This window comes from Parasteatoda tepidariorum, chromosome 4, assembly GCF_043381705.1.
Source record: "Parasteatoda tepidariorum isolate YZ-2023 chromosome 4, CAS_Ptep_4.0, whole genome shotgun sequence".
Lineage (NCBI taxonomy): Eukaryota > Metazoa > Arthropoda > Arachnida > Araneae > Theridiidae > Parasteatoda > Parasteatoda tepidariorum.
This window is the reverse complement of record NC_092207.1, coordinates 2,713,524-2,733,489: the sequence shown is the minus strand read 5'-3', so window position 1 is coordinate 2,733,489 and position 19,966 is coordinate 2,713,524. Positions and strand designations below refer to the sequence as shown.

General features: G+C 28.3%; 1 protein-coding gene across 17 annotated transcripts in view; it reads left to right on the top strand.

Annotated features, from left to right (window-relative positions):
- The window catches only part of LOC107439580 (chromodomain helicase DNA binding protein kismet), a 99,550-nt gene that overhangs the window by 41,432 nt on the left and 38,152 nt on the right, over positions 1 to 19,966 (top strand). For 9 of the 17 annotated variants that reach the window (XM_071180432.1, XM_071180438.1, XM_043052604.2 and 6 more), the window contains exons 17-31: positions 1 to 81; positions 1,379 to 1,535; positions 1,618 to 1,825; positions 4,002 to 4,078; positions 6,242 to 6,360; positions 7,190 to 7,357; positions 7,466 to 7,756; positions 8,739 to 9,004; positions 10,255 to 10,342; positions 11,165 to 11,276; positions 12,230 to 12,283; positions 13,663 to 13,683; positions 18,408 to 18,579; positions 18,656 to 18,745; positions 19,499 to 19,599. In XM_071180432.1, coding sequence (XP_071036533.1) covers positions 1 to 81; positions 1,379 to 1,535; positions 1,618 to 1,825; positions 4,002 to 4,078; positions 6,242 to 6,360; positions 7,190 to 7,357; positions 7,466 to 7,756; positions 8,739 to 9,004; positions 10,255 to 10,342; positions 11,165 to 11,276; positions 12,230 to 12,283; positions 13,663 to 13,683; positions 18,408 to 18,579; positions 18,656 to 18,745; positions 19,499 to 19,599 — 2,005 coding nt within the window. The remainder of the gene's footprint in view (positions 82 to 1,378; positions 1,536 to 1,617; positions 1,826 to 4,001; positions 4,079 to 6,241; positions 6,361 to 7,189; positions 7,358 to 7,465; positions 7,757 to 8,738; positions 9,005 to 10,254; positions 10,343 to 11,164; positions 11,277 to 12,229; positions 12,284 to 13,662; positions 13,684 to 18,407; positions 18,580 to 18,655; positions 18,746 to 19,498; positions 19,600 to 19,966) is intronic. The other 8 variants (XM_071180436.1, XM_043052608.2, XM_071180435.1 and 5 more) reach the window with 3 other exon arrangements.

Genomic DNA, 19,966 nt, shown 5'->3' with positions numbered 1-19,966 from the left:
CTTCTGAAGCCTATGATGTTGAGAAGATTGAAAGAAGATGTTGAAAAATCTTTAGCACCCAAAGAAGAAACAGTAGTAGAAGTAAGTATTACATTATTCTGTTGTGTGTCTTCATCCTATTGCCTGTTCTTCCTTTATGATGTAGAAATTTATATATAATATTTTGTAGCAGGTTAATTTTTAGCAATCTCATTTTCTTTGTTAAAATGATCTATTTTATTAAAATTCAAGGAAATATTATATTTGTTAAATTGCTATATAATAGATTTTTTAAAATTCTTGACAAGAAATTATTTTGCGACTTTTTTTCAAATATTAATTTCCTCCTTTTTATTTTTGTTCATTTACTTAATTTTATAATTTTCAGGGATGAGATTCTTCCGCGGATTCGCGGATTTCCGCTTTTTTTCAGATTTTTCCATTTTTTTCCGCTGATTTCCGCTGAAATTTTTTTTTCGCACAAGTTAAAATATTTTATGAGGAATTAAATTTTCCACGGAGCGAAATTACTGAAGTCTTTATTCCACCCTCTGAAGTTTCTCTAAAAATCATTTCCTTGGGATAAAACTGGTTGATCCCAAGGAAATCCCAGGGATGAGATTCTTTTTGTCTCTCGAATTTCAACCTTTTTATCAAAAACTCCGATTCTCTAAAAGTTTTGTTTTTTTAATAAATATCTCGCTTTTTTTTTAAATTCAGTCATTGAAGCAAAATAATTATATTTATTTACGATTTTCAAAGATAAACTGAAAATTCAAACTACGTCCTAGCTGCTNGATGTAGAAATTTATATATAATATTTTGTAGCAGGTTAATTTTTAGCAATCTCATTTTCTTTGTTAAAATGATCTATTTTATTAAAATTCAAGGAAAAATTATATTTGTTAAATTGCTATATAATAGATTTTTTAAAATTCTGGACAAGAAATTATTTTGCGACTATTTTTTTCAAATATTAATTTCCTCCTTTTTATTTTTGTTCATTTACTTAATTTTTTAATTTTTCTGTTCTGTATTTTTGCATAGATGCTTAAAATGAATTACTCTAAAAAAAATTTTGTAATAAAATTCTGCAGTTTTTTTAAATTATTCAACTATTATTGATTGACATGATTATTGTTTGGTGCTAACAATTTAAATTTTTATAAGTAACCTTTTATAAGGGATCCTATACTAATTTATTAAGATTTTGGAGTGTTGGTCTGAAAGAAAAAAAAAAGGAGGTATATTCTTTACTTTAATGTCTTAATTATCTTCAAAAACAAACATTTCTTCTCTTTAATTTGTAAGGCATTTCCTTTTATTGAAAAGGAAATTAGCGAATTGAATTGCTCATTTGATGTTTTTTTTTTTTCTTTTAACAATAAAATTTTTACAGGTTGAGCTTACTAATATCCAGAAAAAGTACTACCGTGCCATTTTGGAGAGAAATTTTACGTTCCTTACAAAAGGCAATTGTTATTCTAACATTCCTAATTTGATGAACACCATGATGGAATTGCGAAAGTGCTGTATTCACCCCTTTTTAATAAATGGTAAGAGAATTTAAGTTTGTTTTTTCTTTACCACCGTTAAAACATGAAGAGTTGGAAATGAAAATAAAATTATTTTTTTCAGGTGCGGAAGAGCAAATTATCAATGACTACAAAACACAGCATGAAGAAAGTTTAGAAGGTCATTTAAATGCTATGATTCAAGCATCAGGAAAACTTGTACTTATGGATAAATTGTTACCTCGATTACGCACGGATGGCCATCGAGTTTTAGTTTTCTCTCAGATGGTGAGGTGCTTAGATATTCTTGAAGACTATCTTGTTCAAAAGAGGTAAGCATAACTGTTTAAAATTTTTTTTAAAACAATGCTGAATTATCTTAAAATTAATTTTAACTTAGTTAACCCTTTCGCGACAAGTATTTTTTTTTTTCTTTTCTTATAACAGAACAATTTTGGTAGCATAAACTATGAGTAGAGCACACTAGAATGCTAAAACTAAGATGTTATATTTTTAGGAAGATTTTAAACACTGATTTAGGACCGGGACATATATGTCCCATCAATCCTGACAACTATGATATGTGTCCTAGTAGTCTTCAATGACAGGGTTGCCAGTTCACAGGGAAAACCTGGAAAATACATGGAATTTAAAAATCACCTAAAATGACAGGGAAAATGCAGGGGATTTTGATTTTTTTCTTTACAAACTGGGAAAATACAGAGAATTTTGTTTCTTATTTTTGTCTCTTAAAAAATGGTGACCACTCAAAGGTAGTCTATGGGATTTTTAACCATGATATTTCAGCTATACTGAACTATTTAATTTACTATAGCATTATTCAAGTATGTTCAGCTGTTTTTCCACCAAATAAAACTAATAAATATAGTTAGCCCAACAATAGCTCACACAAGAGCTCATTAATTTTTGTTTTCTCTTAATATATTGTGCATAATATGTACAGGGAAAACACTGGGAATTTTTTTCCAGATTTAAGTGGCAACCCTGAATGAGTAATTTTATAAAGAAAACCAATAATCACATAGGACTGTTGGGACGATGTGTTCCCTCTATCCTAGACGAGAGGGACACATGTGTCCCAATAATAAAAATGGAAGTAAAACTTTGCCACTTACCAGTTTATTAGAGGTAATCTGCTGTGTGAGTAACTTCTCTAGTATTAGATTTATAGATAATAAAAATTTAATTGAAAATAGGCGGTATTCTCCAAAACTAAACTATTTACATTCATACAGTATGGAATGAGCTGCTACAACACTTCAAAAACGCAGGAATTGCATTATGTATGGTAGTGCCATCTATGTTCTGTGAATGAAAATACCTTCAAAAATATTGGCAAGACTGGTGGGAAAATCTCCCATTAAACAGAGAAGCGTTTCTGTAATCATTGGACTGAAAATGTAATCATTGGACTGACAATGAGCACAAGTGTCAAGGGATTTGATTTTTGGATTAAAAAGTGTTAGGAAATAGTAGTGGAAAAAATTTATTGTTTAATTTATAGTTATTGTTAATCTAGAAAAATCATTTTAGCAAACCAGGGAAATAACCAATCCAGCTTTGCTGCGCTACCTGAAAAATTGTAAATACTGTTAAAAGTCAGGAATTTTGTAAATTGTCCAAAAAAATAAAGGAATTAAACATTTTTGAGCCAATCTCTGGAAAACTTGGAGTTAGTGAGCTCCAGGCATGCAATCTTCACTCCAATATTTCCAACAAAGCAAATTTCCAACACTTAAGTTTCCTTTTATTCCTTTTGACATACTTTAACCGTACTGTAACCGTATTCCTGTAATTTTGCCCTATTAACTGTACAAAACGTTTAACCGTACTGTTTTTGACTTAAACTTTTAAGTGGAAAAGGATTATTGGTTGTTAGATTTCAAAATACATAGGTAGAAAGAACTTCAAATTGTCTAGTCTTATTTTTGAAAGAAAAATTTATTGGTAGTTAGGTACTTTATTAATAGAGCTGTACGGCTTACTAGTGCTGCTCAATGGGCTGTTGGCGACAGTTTGAATTACTTTTTAATTATGAAAAATTTCTTGATGAAAAAAAGAAATTTTTTTAAAAGTATTAAATTAATGTAATGGCATTGTATATCATGGGCTGCAACAGCGTTTGATTTAGTGATTAATTATTGTTATTTGAAAAAAGCAACTTGCTTAAACCGTTACAGGCTAGGAGGTGGGACATGCTGTAATTTAAGTTAAGTGCTTGTACCTTGTTTTGTGTGTGCATTTTTGTAGTAGACAATGAGCTTAATGCAACTTTTAAAGGATGCTACCAAAAAACGATATTTTAATTCACAACCTTATGTGTTAAAATTATTGCATTATTAATTTCTTAACTTAAAATCACTGAAACTAAACATTTGATTTTATGAAAGGTGTTTTTTTTTTTTAAACTTGTTTATTATGCTTGATTTTGTTCCCTATTTTCACTTTAATATTTATTTTGGATATAATGTTTTTATTTGTATCTAGGTATCCATATGAAAGGCTGGATGGCAGAGTCAGAGGCAATTTGCGACAAGCAGCTATTGATCGCTTTTGCAAACCAGGTTATTAATTGAAATTTACCTTGATTTTGTTTTCTTTTGTATCAAATGGAATAAATTTTATAGAATGTTTTTTTTAATTCAGTTTTTTATTTATTTTGGGTATATTTAGTATCATTTTGTTAAAACAAGTTGAATTATTTACATTACTTTAAACATATTACAATAATCAATGATGGATTTCAAATAGCCATGAGCACAATTTAAAACTCCAGCAATTCTTTGTGGTTACAAATCATTGCAACTGTAGCACGTCATAATGACACAATTTCTTTCATTGAATGCATATTAGTCTGTTCATTATGTCAATATGAATTACATCTGAAAATCCCCCTACTCTCCTCTGCATGCCTCTTTTTTTTTGTGAAGGAAATGTAGGTAATTGAGGGAGAGAATTGAATATTTTTCAAGCAGTCTAATGAGGCACTGTTTCTAATTTCTTTTTTAATGCTGAATTGACTGAAACCAATTACGAGATGAAGGGGCAAATAGTTTAGAAGTTATATGTACGGAAGTATTTTTACCTGTTAATGAATCTGACACTGATATCTTAACAAGTGAGGCTTTGTTTTCCTTGTAGTTTATCACATCAATTCGAATGAGACTATTCAAAAGTAAATAGGATGAATGGTAAAATAGTTTTTTTTTTTCTGTAAAAAATATTTCGATTGACATGTTCTTATACTATCTGAACGTGTAAGGTATACTTTCTTAACTAATTTTTCATGCTGAATTAAGCAAAATCCATGTTAATAGGATATATAGCCTTGAAATTCTTAGGAATTTCTTAGTACAATTCAAAAAATTGTACTTTTTATATAAAAAAAAAACTCATTGCAAGTTATGAAATACTAGTCTTTTTTTAAAAAAAAAAAATTTTTTTTATTCGATTGCTCAACAAATACATAGGGAATACCTCACTATATTTAGCAATATGTGATGCATATGTAAGTGCAAATACAAGATTGTACTTTTTGTACACAAAATCCTTATAACTTCTTAACTATTTGTCATATATATTCCTGTTTTATCTCAATCAATTCAGCATAAAAAATTACATTGAGAAATTTACCTTACATGCTCAGATAGCTCAATGGTAAAAAGAGTACGTAAGAACATGTCAATGAAAGTACTTTTTATACACAAAAACCCTTTTAAATTTTGTACTATTCGTTTAAATTGACTCTTGTGCATTGCTTCATTCAATTAAACAAAAAAAAATTTATTCGTTGCCTGCTGGATTCAAATAGCACAATTTAAAGTTTGCGTCTGGCATGTTTGTGTTTGCATTGTAATTTGTAAAATTCTGCTCTTTAGACCAAAAAATCTGTAAAATATTCTGTTCTTCATTTTGTTTAAAAATAAAATTCGTTTTAAACTTATACTGGTATCGTTTCCTAAAAAGTCCCAGTTTCCGTGATTAAACACCCTCAGTGTCTGATGTCAAAGTCTTCAATCTTTGTCTGTGGTAGCTAAATTTAGTATTTTGTTTTAATTCAACAAATACCACTGCAAAAGCTGAAAATAAATGAAGGAAGAATAAGAAAACATTATAATTACTAAAAGTATGTTATATTAAGCTTCAAAAATTAAATTTGCACTATCTAGAACATTTTTTTGACAAGAAGAATGATAGGTAGAATGTATTTCTTGTTACAAATATTTTATGACAAATATAAATATTTTGTTCAGCTAAGGTAAATGCTAATTAAAAAATATATTGCAACTAATATAGATCTTTTTCATGAAATTATGCTTGACGCTAAAGACTAGCCGCAACAATCATTTTTTAAAAATTTAGTTGTCCTATACAAGCATATACCTCCTTCTCCTTGTAATAAACGAATCACAAAACCTTCTCCTTTCACGAGCATTCGTAAATTTTCAATGGTCGCAAATTAAATATTTAGTTAGTATCTCTAAATAATGCAACAGCTTTGTCTTCGCAAGCAGTGCATGAGTTTTGTCTTCTTAAATTGGTATTTTTCACTAAAGCTGCAAAAGATTGTGCTGAAGACGAAAATTCACTTAAATTATTGTCCATGACTAATTATGCGTAACTAATTGATGCCACACTGCAAATACTAGTGCATGCCTGCTGAAGCTCCTCCCTAGTGATCACATTGTGTGTGCTATGACTAACTCTAATTCTCTTTTTATTTGCAGATTCTGATAGATTTGTGTTCCTTTTGTGTACCCGTGCTGGTGGCCTAGGAATTAATTTGACTGCTGCAGACACAGTCATCATCTTCGACTCAGATTGGAATCCTCAAAATGACTTGCAGGTAAGAATTCAAATGGAAAAAAAATTGCTGATAAAAAAACTCAATTTCTAAAAGAAATGATACATTTTCATTTGCAACACATACCTTATATATATATAGCAGTTTGACTTTATTTGCCAACGTAATCCCCTCCCAGATTCATTCCAATGCTCTTCTAATTTTCAATGTTTTTTTCGCAGAATGATTTGTTTTTCCTCTTAATATGGGACTCAGCTTCAGTGATAATTTTTTTTTTTTCATTTAAGTCAAAGTTCTTTTCTTGGAGCATCCTTTTTAGGTCTGCAAAGAGCCAGTAGATACTAGAATCCAAATCTAGGGAGTATGGTGGTTGGGAAAGTAATTCAAAGCGTTGACTTGTGACAAGGGGAATTTTGGTGGTGAACAGAACTTTATTCATATGAGGCTGTTTTTTCTTTTCTTGCAATATTTGCTTTTCTTGCAATTTCCATGCAATATTTGCTTTGTTTTGTTTCAAGAGTTATTTTTTGTTGCAAACTTTATATTAATAGTTAAAATTACGTAACAGAGAGCGGGCTAATTAGGTGTAGGAACACTTTTATATGAGTACTTACTGTCTATATCTGAAAATTAATTTTCTAACTTAGCTCTGTAGTTTTTTTTTTTATATAAGCTAAGTGCTTTATTGTATATTTGCCTGATACTTTGTATTTACGGATGGTATTCCCCTTTACCAGCGTCATAAAAAGAATGTGACATGACAATTTGAAAACTATTACTTTTTTGTGCTTAACTATTGCACAGAAGTTTTATTTATTGTGCTTTATTATCTGAGCAATTATGTTTTTTCTTTTTCTTTTTTTTAAATAAGGCTCAAGCTCGTTGTCACAGAATCGGCCAATCGAAAGCAGTCAAAGTGTACAGATTGATCTGTAGGAACACATATGAACGAGAGATGTTCGATAAAGCAAGTTTAAAGCTTGGCTTAGATAAAGCTGTCTTACAGTCCATGTCTGTGTCTAAGGAAAATGTTGGCATGGTAAGTTTTGAGTTTTGCAAAACTTAACTTATTTTCATTCATTTGGCTGTTGTGTAATACACAATGTGAAATGCATATTGTGCAATACATATTTGTATTTTTACTCAGAACCAACAGATGTCCAAAAAAGAGATAGAGGATTTGTTGCGTAAAGGAGCCTATGGTGCTCTGATGGAAGATGACAATGCGGGTGATAAATTTTGTGAAGAGGACATAGATCAGATTCTTCAAAGACGCACTCAAGTCATCACCCTGGAGAGCGGTACAAAAGGGTCGACATTTTCCAAAGCCACGTTTGCTTCCGCCAGCACCAGGTCAGACATTGAAATTGATGACCCGAATTTCTGGGAAAAGTGGGCCAAAAAAGCAAATCTCGATGTGGATGAATTGAAAAACAGAGTATGTTAAAACTCTTTCCGTGTCTTTAACTGATATATGAGGTATTTTTAATCTGCATTTTTATTTCAGATTATAGCTTTGATTGGTATACATTTCGAAACATTTGGAATTTTATTATTATGTATTTTTTTAAAATAGTTATGGAAGACATTATGTATTTTTTTAAAATAGTTATCGAAATTAATGTTTCCTCCTCATTTGGTTCTATTTTTTAATTTTTGCTTCCTCAAGTTTTTTTTTTTTTTAAATATGATTTTAGTTTAAACTTTATAAGTTTTTTCTTCCAATTGAAATAAAGTGGATGATCTCTTTCCCCTAATTTTTTTTATTAAGTGAAAATTAAATTTCTTTTGCTATTTTGAATCGCTTACGTTCACCGTTAAAAAAGGTACAACTCCCCCCTCCTTTTTTTTATGTAAAAATCTGATTACAAATTTGGGCAATTGTAATCTAAAACAAAATTACATAATTTTCATTAAAATTTTTCATTATCTAATATTATAATAGAATCCATTTCACACAAAATTTCCTGATCATAATTGAACATTTTAAAGATTTGATGATAACTAATATTTATTATTTTAACTCATTATTAAAGGTTAGGACTGGGTCATTTTTTTTTTAATTCTTTCAATTAACACTCGTTATAGTACAGTCATGCACTACAGATCGTCATCACTCTTAAATTTTGATATACCACTTATTTACTACTATTAATTATAAAGTTTTACAATTTTGAAGTCACCAAAACTTGTGCTTGCAGGTCATCTGCTAATTAAATTCAAATGTTTTTTTAAATTTTTTTTTAGAATCAGCAGATGTATGGTAAAATTATCTACAGCATTTCTTATGATAAATAATTTCTCTTGGAACATTCTTTTTCTGATATCTTATATGCTCAATTATATTTATTGAGAACATATATTATGCTCATTTTTTCACTTGTTTGACATTCCAGTTAATTGAAATTAATTTTCCTTAGAATGAGCTTATTATTCAAGAACCTCGACGTCGTACTCAGACCAGGAGGTTTGGCACAGACGATCTGATCGATTTGTCGGAATTAGAATCTAGTGATGAGGATGATGAAAATATCTCTTCTCGAACGCGTGCATCTCGTAAAGGTTCCAAAAATCAGAAGAGAGGCAGGGGAAGAGACAGGGATGACGACTTCATGGATGATATTCCTCCTGGTAATTGGACGAGAGCTGAATGTTACAAAATGGAAAAAGGATTACTTACTTTCGGGTAGGTCATTACTCATATTTAATTTATTTATAATCATAAAGGTTAAATTATTCCATGTTTAAAGGCTTAATTATGTTAAAAAAATCTTTTAGACCTACTGTTTGATACGATTTTATTGCAATGTTTTTATTAAGACTTATAGAATCTAATGGAGTAAAATCTGAATTTGTGTCTTTATAATATTTGTCTTGATAGCTATTTGGGAACATTTATAAAGTATATAAATTAAGAAAAAAAAGGATGATTTATTATTACTTCTGATTTCATGTTGTGGTTTAAAAATGTATTCTTTGTGATATACATCAATGAGCATCGCATGTTACTATACTTGCTCTGAATCTGCTGATTATTCTTTAACAATTTATCGTTCTCTAATTTATTGGAACAAGTTAAATAAGCATGATATTTTTAATTGCAATTGCAGTTCTAAATCCTGGGCTATTAATTTTTTATTGTGCTAATAGGTGATATAAATTATAGTGCACTACATGCATACTCATAGTTGCCAACTAAAGTTGAGTAAGTTTAGGGAATAAAATAACCCCTAGAAATAGAATTTTTGTACAGGTTATTGCTTGAATATTTAAATAAGTATTACTAATGCATAATGAAGCAAACCTCATTTATAGAAATCAGTTTGAAAAAGATGTTCAGTTTATTTTTATTCAAAACTCCCATTTTTAATTAATTAAAGAAATCTTTTAACTATCTTTGATAAAGTAAATTCCTTTTAATATTCAAAATTATGAATATGCACAATACGTAACATTTCAAGTATGTTTAATGTTAATTATAACCGAAAATATTGCAGTTCTTCTATTTTGATGACTATAAATATCCCTAAAATTCCTTGCGTGTAAAATATTTTGTACATTATGCAACAAATCTACTGGATTTTTTCTTATCTATGTTCACAGCTATGAATACTTTTACTAAAACTTTTGCAGAGTCAACAGTGTGACCACAAAACTAGGAAAATTGATGGAATTCCATAAAAACAATTTTTAAATTTTCAAGCAGTTTTTTTTTCTTCCTATTAATTATAAAATTCTATGAAAAAATTGCACTAAGAGAAAAAACTTATCTATATAATGCTAATATGAAATTATAACAAGATGGGTTAATTTATATTTCTTAGTGTGACAATTTAAATGCTCTCTTATGCTCTTTCCCCAGAGTTAAGTTTTGACTTTTAATGTTAAAACTTTTTCCAATCTACTAATTTTATTTATTTTTTCATTTGATTGTAGATGGGGACGATGGGATGAATGTATGGCCATTGGGCAGTTCAGGAGGCGGATGTCTCATAAAGATTGCGAAGAAATATCAAGAACAATAGTAAGTTCAAACCTCAAATTCATCTATTATCTCCACAAATTTAGAAAAGATTTTAATGAAATTTAGTTTATTCACAAGTAGTGATTTAATATAAACAAAATAATTATTCAACAGTTATTTGGTTTGTGTTTAGCCACCAATGTCTAATATAGTATGCATGACTGATACAGTCAAAGTCTGAAAATCTGGTTGGCCAATCCATTTGTCAAATATCTATTTATCAATATATATGTATGCAGTTTTACTATAATTATACACAAATTATTTATATGTTTTTGTTTTTTACCATAACTTCGTACTAATCAAAAATTAGATTTTTTTTATAGTTTTTAATGTTCCCCGGTAAATTCTCTTTGACTCATCCTTTTCAGTCAATTTTATAATTCTGACAATTTATTATTTCTAATCATTGATGGTATAGTTAAAATTGCTTTATAATTTTTTTTAAATGAAAATAATTTATCATTCTTTCTTATAAATTTTGTTGAATTTTTATAAAAAAATAATTCTTAAATTTTACGTATATATACCTGGAAAAATCGGGAGAGGGATTTTCATATTTTTGAGTATGTTTTGTAAAGTGTGTAAAGTATGTTTTGTTAGTGTTTTGTAAATTCTTAATAAGAATATCTACATTAAAATATTAAAAAAAGCACAGTGAAATTTTCCTGGGGAAAATATGACAAATGAATTTGCTATGATAAATGACTGTTCTGTGAATCGTTTATCTCTAAAATGCTTATAAATGCCCCTAGAATATCTTTCTTCTTTGTACAGGAAATTCATGCATATTAATGTGTGTTATAATTTGATTATTCACAGTTGCTTTACTGCCTACTTCATTACAAAGGAGATGAAAAAATAAAAAGTTTCATTTGGGATTTGATTGCCCCCAATTATGATGGAGAAGAAAGAATTCATAAGAATCATTCTGGTATGTTAATTTTCTATTTTAAATTATTTTTCCTCCTTTCCCCGCTTTTTAATTTTTTTTTCTCTAATTTTTTATTTGATATGGATTCAAAGGAATAAAAAAATTCTAGAATAACGAAAGGAATGGATTCAATGAAGAAAGTGTTCTTTTAACAGACGTGCCACTTTCTGGGAAATTCAGATGTTTTCGTCTGATTTCCATCAAAAACTCAATGACTGTTCTAAGATTTCAAACGCTTGATAATTTTAAACTGATGGACAATACACAAATTATGAAAGAGTTATGAAAGTATCGGTATCGATGCTGTTGATTTGTTGTTTCAAAAATTTTGGAACTCTTGAATAATATAATTTTAAAAAATATATATTATTAGGCTGAATCAGGGGTCATCTGCTTATTTACTTTTTTTAAACATTGAAATCCAATTTAGAACCTTCTTTAGAATTGTTCTTTTTGTACAGTAAAATGATTTTAATTCAATTGACAGTTCAATACTATGGGAATTTTTAAAACTGTGATCATTCATAAAAAAAAAATTTTTTTTAATAAAACATGCCTAGATGCAAACTTTTTAATTAAAATTTTTAATTTCTTGTTATAAAATATTAACCTTAATTACACTTATAGGCAGAATAAAAAAAAAATCTAATTATTAGATTTGCTCTTAGATTTATGTTGTTGTGGTATTGACATTTTGAAATATTTAACAGTAAAGTAATTTAACTTATAGTCAAATTGCTGATTATGTTTACGTAAAATATTATTGAATTTGTGTTTTTAATTGAATAGAATAACTCCTTGAAATTATCTGTTAAAATTTGGGAAACATGTGTCTGAAGTTTTATGTTAGTTTGAAATATTAGTTTGTTTTTTTCCAAAACTGTTGTGGCATGTCTGGCAGATGAAGTTTTAAAATAAAATATTGATTAAAACTTATTTTTTCATACAATTAGAATCTGAAACAACTGTTGAGCAAGATTTGATTTTTGATGGATTCTCTCACGACGGTAAGATTGACGCATCTTAAATGTTAGGCTTCTTTTGGCTGACGATTGCCTTTCTCTTCCCAGATAGCGTTTTTGCTTTTATTGCTAGACGTATTTTAGCTTTTGTCTCTTCTGCTTGCTATATATATATACAAACTAATCTTTTCACACAATCTGTTTTTTGGTTTTCTGTTAATCCTCTGCATGTTTTTTTTTGTATTCCCATCATTCTGAGTAGAACTGCTGCAAATATCTGGCAGTGTTTTTATGTGTATATGTTGTGTCATGCCTTTTAACTTTTGCCGCTGCACTCAATTGTGTGAAAGCAGTCCTGTTTTGACTTTCAGTCCGTTTCGCATATCTGTGTTTTTCAAATTTCAGCTGTTTTGCATCTTGATAATCTCATCTCATTTTGGAGCTTTTTTTTTCTCATCTAAATCATTTACTAACTGTAGATTCATAATAAAGTTCTAAAAACACAAAGCGTATCAAACAAAAAGAAATTATTTCCTTTATTTAAAAAAAATAATAAATAAACGGTCTATTTAATGTTTTAGGAAATTAAATATAAATATAAGCATAGCTGCCAACTCTACTAGATTCTCCAGTAGACTACTGAATTTTGCCAGTTTCTCCTGGTTTTTGTACATTTTAGAATCTTAAAAAAAAAAATCCCTATTTAAATAGAATATTTACACAATTTATTGCTTGCTTGAATATTTAAGTAAGTATTAATAATACATAATGAACCAAACCTCAATTATAGTAATCAGTTTAAAGCTTTCTTTTTGTTCTGAAAATTTTCATATTTTTATTCAGAACTCCCTTTTTAAATATAATCTTTTAACCATCATTAATAAATTACTTGTCTATTATTGTCAAACATATTTATTATATTATAGAATATTTATTATATTATGCAACTGTTATGAAATATATATTATTTCATAAAATCTACTAGATTTTTTCCTGTGATGGCAGCTATGTATAAGATTTAATTAAAATTGCTCTCTTTCTCTAAAACATCAATGTCAGAAAACAATGAAAAGATTTTCTTCACAGTTTGAAACTTTACATAATAATTCTAAAATATGTAAACTTATATACCTTTTAAAGTGTTTGAAAAAAACTTGTTAAAGTTTCATAACTCTAAGGCCACATGTTAGTATTTAATTTTATTGTTTACCAATTTGAAATTATGCTGTTAGTTTTAATCCTTAAGTATTGTTTTATGAATTTAATAAATTTTTTGCCTTGAAATGGCTTATTAAACAGTTATTTGTTAGGATTAGGTCATAAGTCATTCGTTATCACCAGAATAATTCTTTCACCATAGTATAAATCAGTAAGAATAATATCTATTGATTAAACTTGAATTTATAAACTTGATGAATTTTCAGATTCTGATTTTGGTAGTTGTGGTAAGTAAATTTTCGTCTATGCTTGAATTTTGTTTGCAATTTTAACTCTATATTTCTACTATATTAAGCAAGAAATTACATTTATTTATTAATTTAAGGAATTACATTAAAGAAGTTCATAAATTCCTATTTATGTCTAAAACATTTAGTTTTAAATAAATCTTCTATATTATCAGTGTTGTCACTCTATAGGGATAACAGGGAAGACCTGGAAAATGCAGGGAATTTTTGTCTTTCAATAAATGCTCACCTCTCAAAGTGTAATCTATGGGATATATAAAGATGATAGTTCAGCTATATTAAATTATTTATCTTATAGCATTTCTTCTTTTATGTTGAACTGTTCCTTATTTCTCTAAGTTTTTCCAGCAACTAAAAATAGCATCTTTATTCTAGTATAGCACACAAGATCACAGTGAATGTGTGTTTCGTCATAATATATTGTGTGTAATGTGTGCAGGGAAAACATGATGAAAATTTTTTTTACAGATATGAGTGGCAACCCTGGTTAGGGTTGAAAAAATTTTATGTTTATGTGTACTAAAGCATGTTATAAATACAACTTTCCATCTTGTGTAACTTTTTCCTCTTTTTTTTCTCATGTGTAAATTTAAAATTGTTATAAAGTTTTTACCAAACATATACATCCCACTATCAAAGTCAACACCTTATTTTTGATAACCCAGTGAAAAAATTGGTGTATGAGTCATCCTCTTTCAATAAGTTGATTATTATTCCTATGTACATCATCTGTCAACTGACACTAGGTGTATGGCAAAATATCGATTCAAATGTTAAGGTAAAATCTTTTAAAAAGTGTGGAATATTGAATTTTTTTTTGTTTTTTGTTTTTTTTTTTTTTTTGTTGATGGATTCAAAGAAGATATTTTGCTAGACTCAGCCGATATAGATGAAAGCAAAATTCCTTACAGAGTGGGTTCCGTATGCAGCAGGGGGGGGGGAGATTTTTATGCCTTTCGTCAGATATTAATTTTCTTGAAAAATTTCCTTTTCCGCCTCCTTTAGTTACTATTTCTCATAGCTGCTAACTCTTCCACATTTACGTCCTGTTTTTCTGGTATGAGACTCCAACTTTCCTCATTTGGAACAGGATTGCTACTCTACCTGAAAAACCAGGACAAGTCAGTGAATTTGAAAATTTCGAAAGAATCAGGAAAATGTCAGGGAATTTAACAGTTTTGTGTTAAAAATCTTTGCAGCAACGCTTTCCATGAAACACATTTCCAGCGCAATAGTTTCTTTTTCACCCATTTGGCAGGAAGTCAAATTTTCCCTACCATGCCATGGTATTAAAGACTTGGAAGGCTTTCAACTGTGAAAGGGTTCTTGGTTATTAGAATCCAGAACCGATATAACGATGGATGTACTTTAGGTTGTCTATTCTTATTTTCAATTCAGAAATATATATGCGTAAATAATGTTTTATAATCTTTTATAAATTAATGTTTTTATTGGTTGCTTAATTTTCTATCCTTTAGGCTTGATAAATGAATGTTATTAAACTTGTCCCTTGTTGAGCATTCAGAGTAATTATGTTGGATTTCTGTTCCACATGGAAATTATGAAGCAATAACTATAATATCCTTGTTTTATTTTAAGGGACCGTTTTTATGAAAGTAGAATATATTTTTCTGAAAAATTTCTTAATTGATGAACATTTCATTTTAGCAATCACTATTTTTTCACAACACCTTTTTTTGTTGTTTTGGAAACTTGCTTTTTTGTATTTTTTTGCTATTTTCCAATTGCTTTTCAAATTAGTTCTTATATATTTGATACCTTTTTACAATATGCAAATTTCGAATTTGTGCCATCACTTTTTAAGAAATGTTCAATTCCTTATTCTTCTATCATCTTATGTCGTTTGGCGATAGTTTATCACAGTTTTTTATTGTTTATTCGGGTCCTTAAAAAATAGATTTTCTTGTCGCGATATTTTTAATACAGTGTTATTATAGCGCTCAAATTCTTATTTTGAATTATAGCGTGTCACAATAAGCTCACATTAAAAAGTAATGTTACTTTACAATCCTTGTTAATCGATGCCAAAGACTAATGAAAAGAATTATTAGTAAGTCATAGTGATTTATAAAAGAAATATTCAATTTTACTGCATTCTACTCACTTGTTGATAACATCAAAACTGTCTTATGACAAATGAGAAAAAATACATAGGGGAAAATGAGAAAACAAGTAACCATAACGTTATATTAGCAGGGCGTGAACAAAATTAATTTGAGGCCATTATGTGACCCCCCCCCCCTGAGTGTTCATTTAGGAGGAACTACGGCTCCCACTTGTCAGGGATAGCAAGGAAAATCTGTAGTTGTCAGGGAATTTTATTTGAACTCTCAAAAGCAGGGAATAGTCAGGGAAAGTTACAATTTTTTACTAATTCCTATATGATATCTGAAAAAATAACCAGTTTTAGAATTGTCAATAGCAGATACTAATCAATTACTGACATTTGCTTAAGTAATTCTAGCATCTAGCACAATTATTTTATAAAATTCCACCTTTTAGTGAAACTTTTCCATGTTTCCATTCTCATTCTACTATGTGTTTTGGGCTCACAAAATCTAATATTTGATATTACAAATAAAAATATCAAAGTTTTCTGGTGATAAGTAGCATGGTATAGATAAAATATAATATGGATTTTAATTGAAATTTGCCTAACGATATAGTATGTTTCTTGAAAATAAAACTGTGATTATCAGTTGTGTACATTCAAAAATGAGTGCAGAGGTGGCTTATTTTAATATTTTACGGTACTTTAAAAAAATTCTTTGGTTCTACTTGATTTTCTCTTTGTTAAGCCATTAAATAATATAATATTCATTCATTATTATTATTTGAAGGGGGAAAAAACTTTAATTACTAGACATGTATTTAGGTTTTCATTTATTTTCTAAAACTTTTAGAGAGTGGTAATAGCAAATTAAAAAGTACCATTACATCTGATTTCAGTTTAAGAAAAATAATGCTAAAATATTTAAAAGATATAAGAGATTTGATGTTTAATCTAGGGTATGAGAAAAGTAGAATCTGATTTAAAAATAATTAGTATTGCCTCAATTTGAGAGAAGGCATTTTATTGACAAATATTGACAAATTTTTTATTGGCATTTTATTGACTCATACCAGTTATTAAAATCTTTATAACCTTTATACATAGTTATAATTTACTCTCAGATTTTCAGGTTACTAAAATCTTCTATGTATTTATTTTTATACTTCTACAAAAGATTAATTTTTACTCCTTTCATTTGACAATCAATATCTGGATCAGGGGTTTCCAACTGGCGGCCCGCAAAGCCCTTTTTTGTGGCCCGCGAACTAAAATATATTAGTTGTCATTTTTTTGCGGACAATTTTTTTAAAAAGTATATATGGGTTTTAAATACTTTTCTCGTTAATAAAAACCTAATTTCTTCGTTTCTGTGAAATTTAACATACCAAAGGTGCAAAGAAATTTATTTCTCGGGTTTTGCATCCAACTAAATATTTATTCAAATACAAAAATAATCGTGTATGTTGCTCTTTTTTATTTAAGTTTTTTGTATTTTGTGAATATAATTTAGCATGTGCGTTTCAAAAATTTTCTCAAAGAAATTCTCCGATTTAACTTTTTGAAACCACTCATTTTGGACGAAAATTTGTACACACACATTTGTAAATTTTACATTTAAAATGTAAATATATATTCTCTGGTGATTGCAGCAGACAAACCTCAATTTTCTCATTGAATATTTTGTGTGCTTTTATGTAAGTTTTAATACCAACCTTTTTTAAGTTTTATATATCAACAATTAGATATCTGTTGCACATTAATCGTTTAATAAATAGGTGCACATTAAAGTTATTGTAGCCCGAATTTTTATTATTTATGTAATATTTTTAAAAATATTAATAGCAATTCATTNTTTTTTTTTTTTTTTTTTGATTTGTAATTCAATATTTTTGTTTTGTACAATTTTTTGTTTTGCAAAAATCTGACTATATCTAATGCCCCTTCAAACATACAAAAAGTCTTACATAAAATTTTGATAAAGTTGCGGCCCGCCATTTGACTGGTGTTTTTAATTGTGGCCCCCGGCTTCATGTAAGTTGGAAACCCCTGATCTAGATAATATGTCTTTACTTTCTTGCATTTGGAATTTTTACTGTTTGTTAATTAGTGTTTACCTTTTCAAATATGACAATATTTTAGTTGAAAATAATTATTCAATTTCCATTGAAATTTACTTTTTCTAGAAAAATAGATTTTTGCTCCTTGAATTTATATCTTTTTAATGAAATGTATTTTATTTTGTTGTTTGGGAAAATTTATACAATTTCTGGTAGTATACAACATTTCATATCCGACTTGATTAAACGTAACCTATTGCCATCTATCGCTATAAAATGCACTTGCGTTTCTATACTCTGCAAAATGATATTTAATCATCAATTAATCTTTTCTAAAAAAATATAATCAATATTTTAGTTACAAATTTTTTTTTTTTTTTTTTTTTTTTTTTTTTTTTTTTTTTTTAAATGCCTATCTTTTCCATAAACCAACCAAATCAATGATAGGTGATTATTTTTCTTTTTTCTGTAAAATAATACATTAGCCCAATTTTAGAATACTTTAAAAAGGATACTGTGTGGATTGATTACTTGCAATAAAGTTATTAATTAAAAGCATTGTTTTATTAAAGGTCTGTCCGCCCCAGTACCAAGAGGTCGTAAGGGTAAAAAAATAAAGAAAGAAACCAAAACAGTGGATCAGATCATAGAAGAATGTGAATGGACTAAAGAGGAGGTCAATAATCCAGATTCTCTCTTAAATGATGAGATTTACAAGAGGCACTTAAACAGGCACTCTAATAAGTAAGTTTTGTTCATTTATAAATTATTTCTCGATTTTTGTTATAACTACTGATAACTATTTCATTTTCTTCCTCAGGGTTCTTCTACGTGTACGTTTATTATATTACCTTAAGCATGAAATTATAGGGGACCTGCACGACCAAATTCTTTCTGGACGAAATGCTAAGTAAGGAGTGATATTTTTTGTTGAAATTTTGAATTCTATTTTAATTATTTTTATTCTTCAAATATATTACTTTAATTAAATGCCAGGCTTAATTAAAGGTAAATACTACCTTGACCAAATCTTAAGTAAAGCTTGATATTGTATTATTGATATCAATTGAATTAAAATACTTTTTTAATAAAAATTTTGAATTCTACTATAATTATTTTTATTTTTCTATAATTATATTATCTAAACAAAAATTAATGATGTTAATTTTGATAATCTTTTAATTTGATGATGTTTAAGAGTCATTTATTTAAAGTTGCTACATGGTGAAAATTTATTTTCAATTTGAAATATTCAGATTTTCGATAGCAAAAATTTTGCATTGAAACAAGCTGTTGTCCCATAATAAATGATTTTGAGGAACTAAGGTAATATTCATTTAGATAAATGGAAACCTCTGTATTAAGTGAAATAATGGGATCTGATAAATATGTCTAATCGGAAATTTCTGGTGTTATTTTTATACATGAAAAGAATAAATAAAATACTATTGCTAAATGAAGTTGAATCACCCCTATTCGATACTATCATAACATCTGTAAAGATTACTGGAAATGAGAATCCATACAAATAGCTAGATGTTATTCAGTTTCACGTAATGCATTTTCTTTTCTGAAGAGCCTATTACAATTTCCTTAAACGATACTATCAAAGAAATTTTTATGTTTAGATTGTTTTTGATTTAAAAATCTCTTTTCTTTTTAGTGATATACCCCTGTATGTGCCACCAGCTGATGGTGAGCCTCCAACTCCATGGTGGGATGTGGAACTTGATAAAAGCTTACTCATTGGAATTTACAAGCATGGTATGTTTATTTGTGCAACAAATTATTATTTTGTGTTATGTTTTTATTTGTTATCCATTCCAATTTTCACCCACTGGGGACTAAAATGCCTTTCTTTGCTATTAAAACCAAGAATAAAGCAATTATGGCTACTGTTTCTTAAAAAGAAATAATAATAAATAAATCAATAAAAACAGCTATTCTAAACAGCTAAAGTGACTTTCTAAAGAAATAGAGTAATAATTTTTTTTAACAGCGTTATATTAGTAGCTGCTGTAAATGTGAGCTTAATGTAACTAAGCCGAGTGAGCTAATGTAACTAAGCTAAATATATTGTCTGAGACAAGAAAGAACACTTAACTTATTAAGGAACACTTAAGCTGTTATG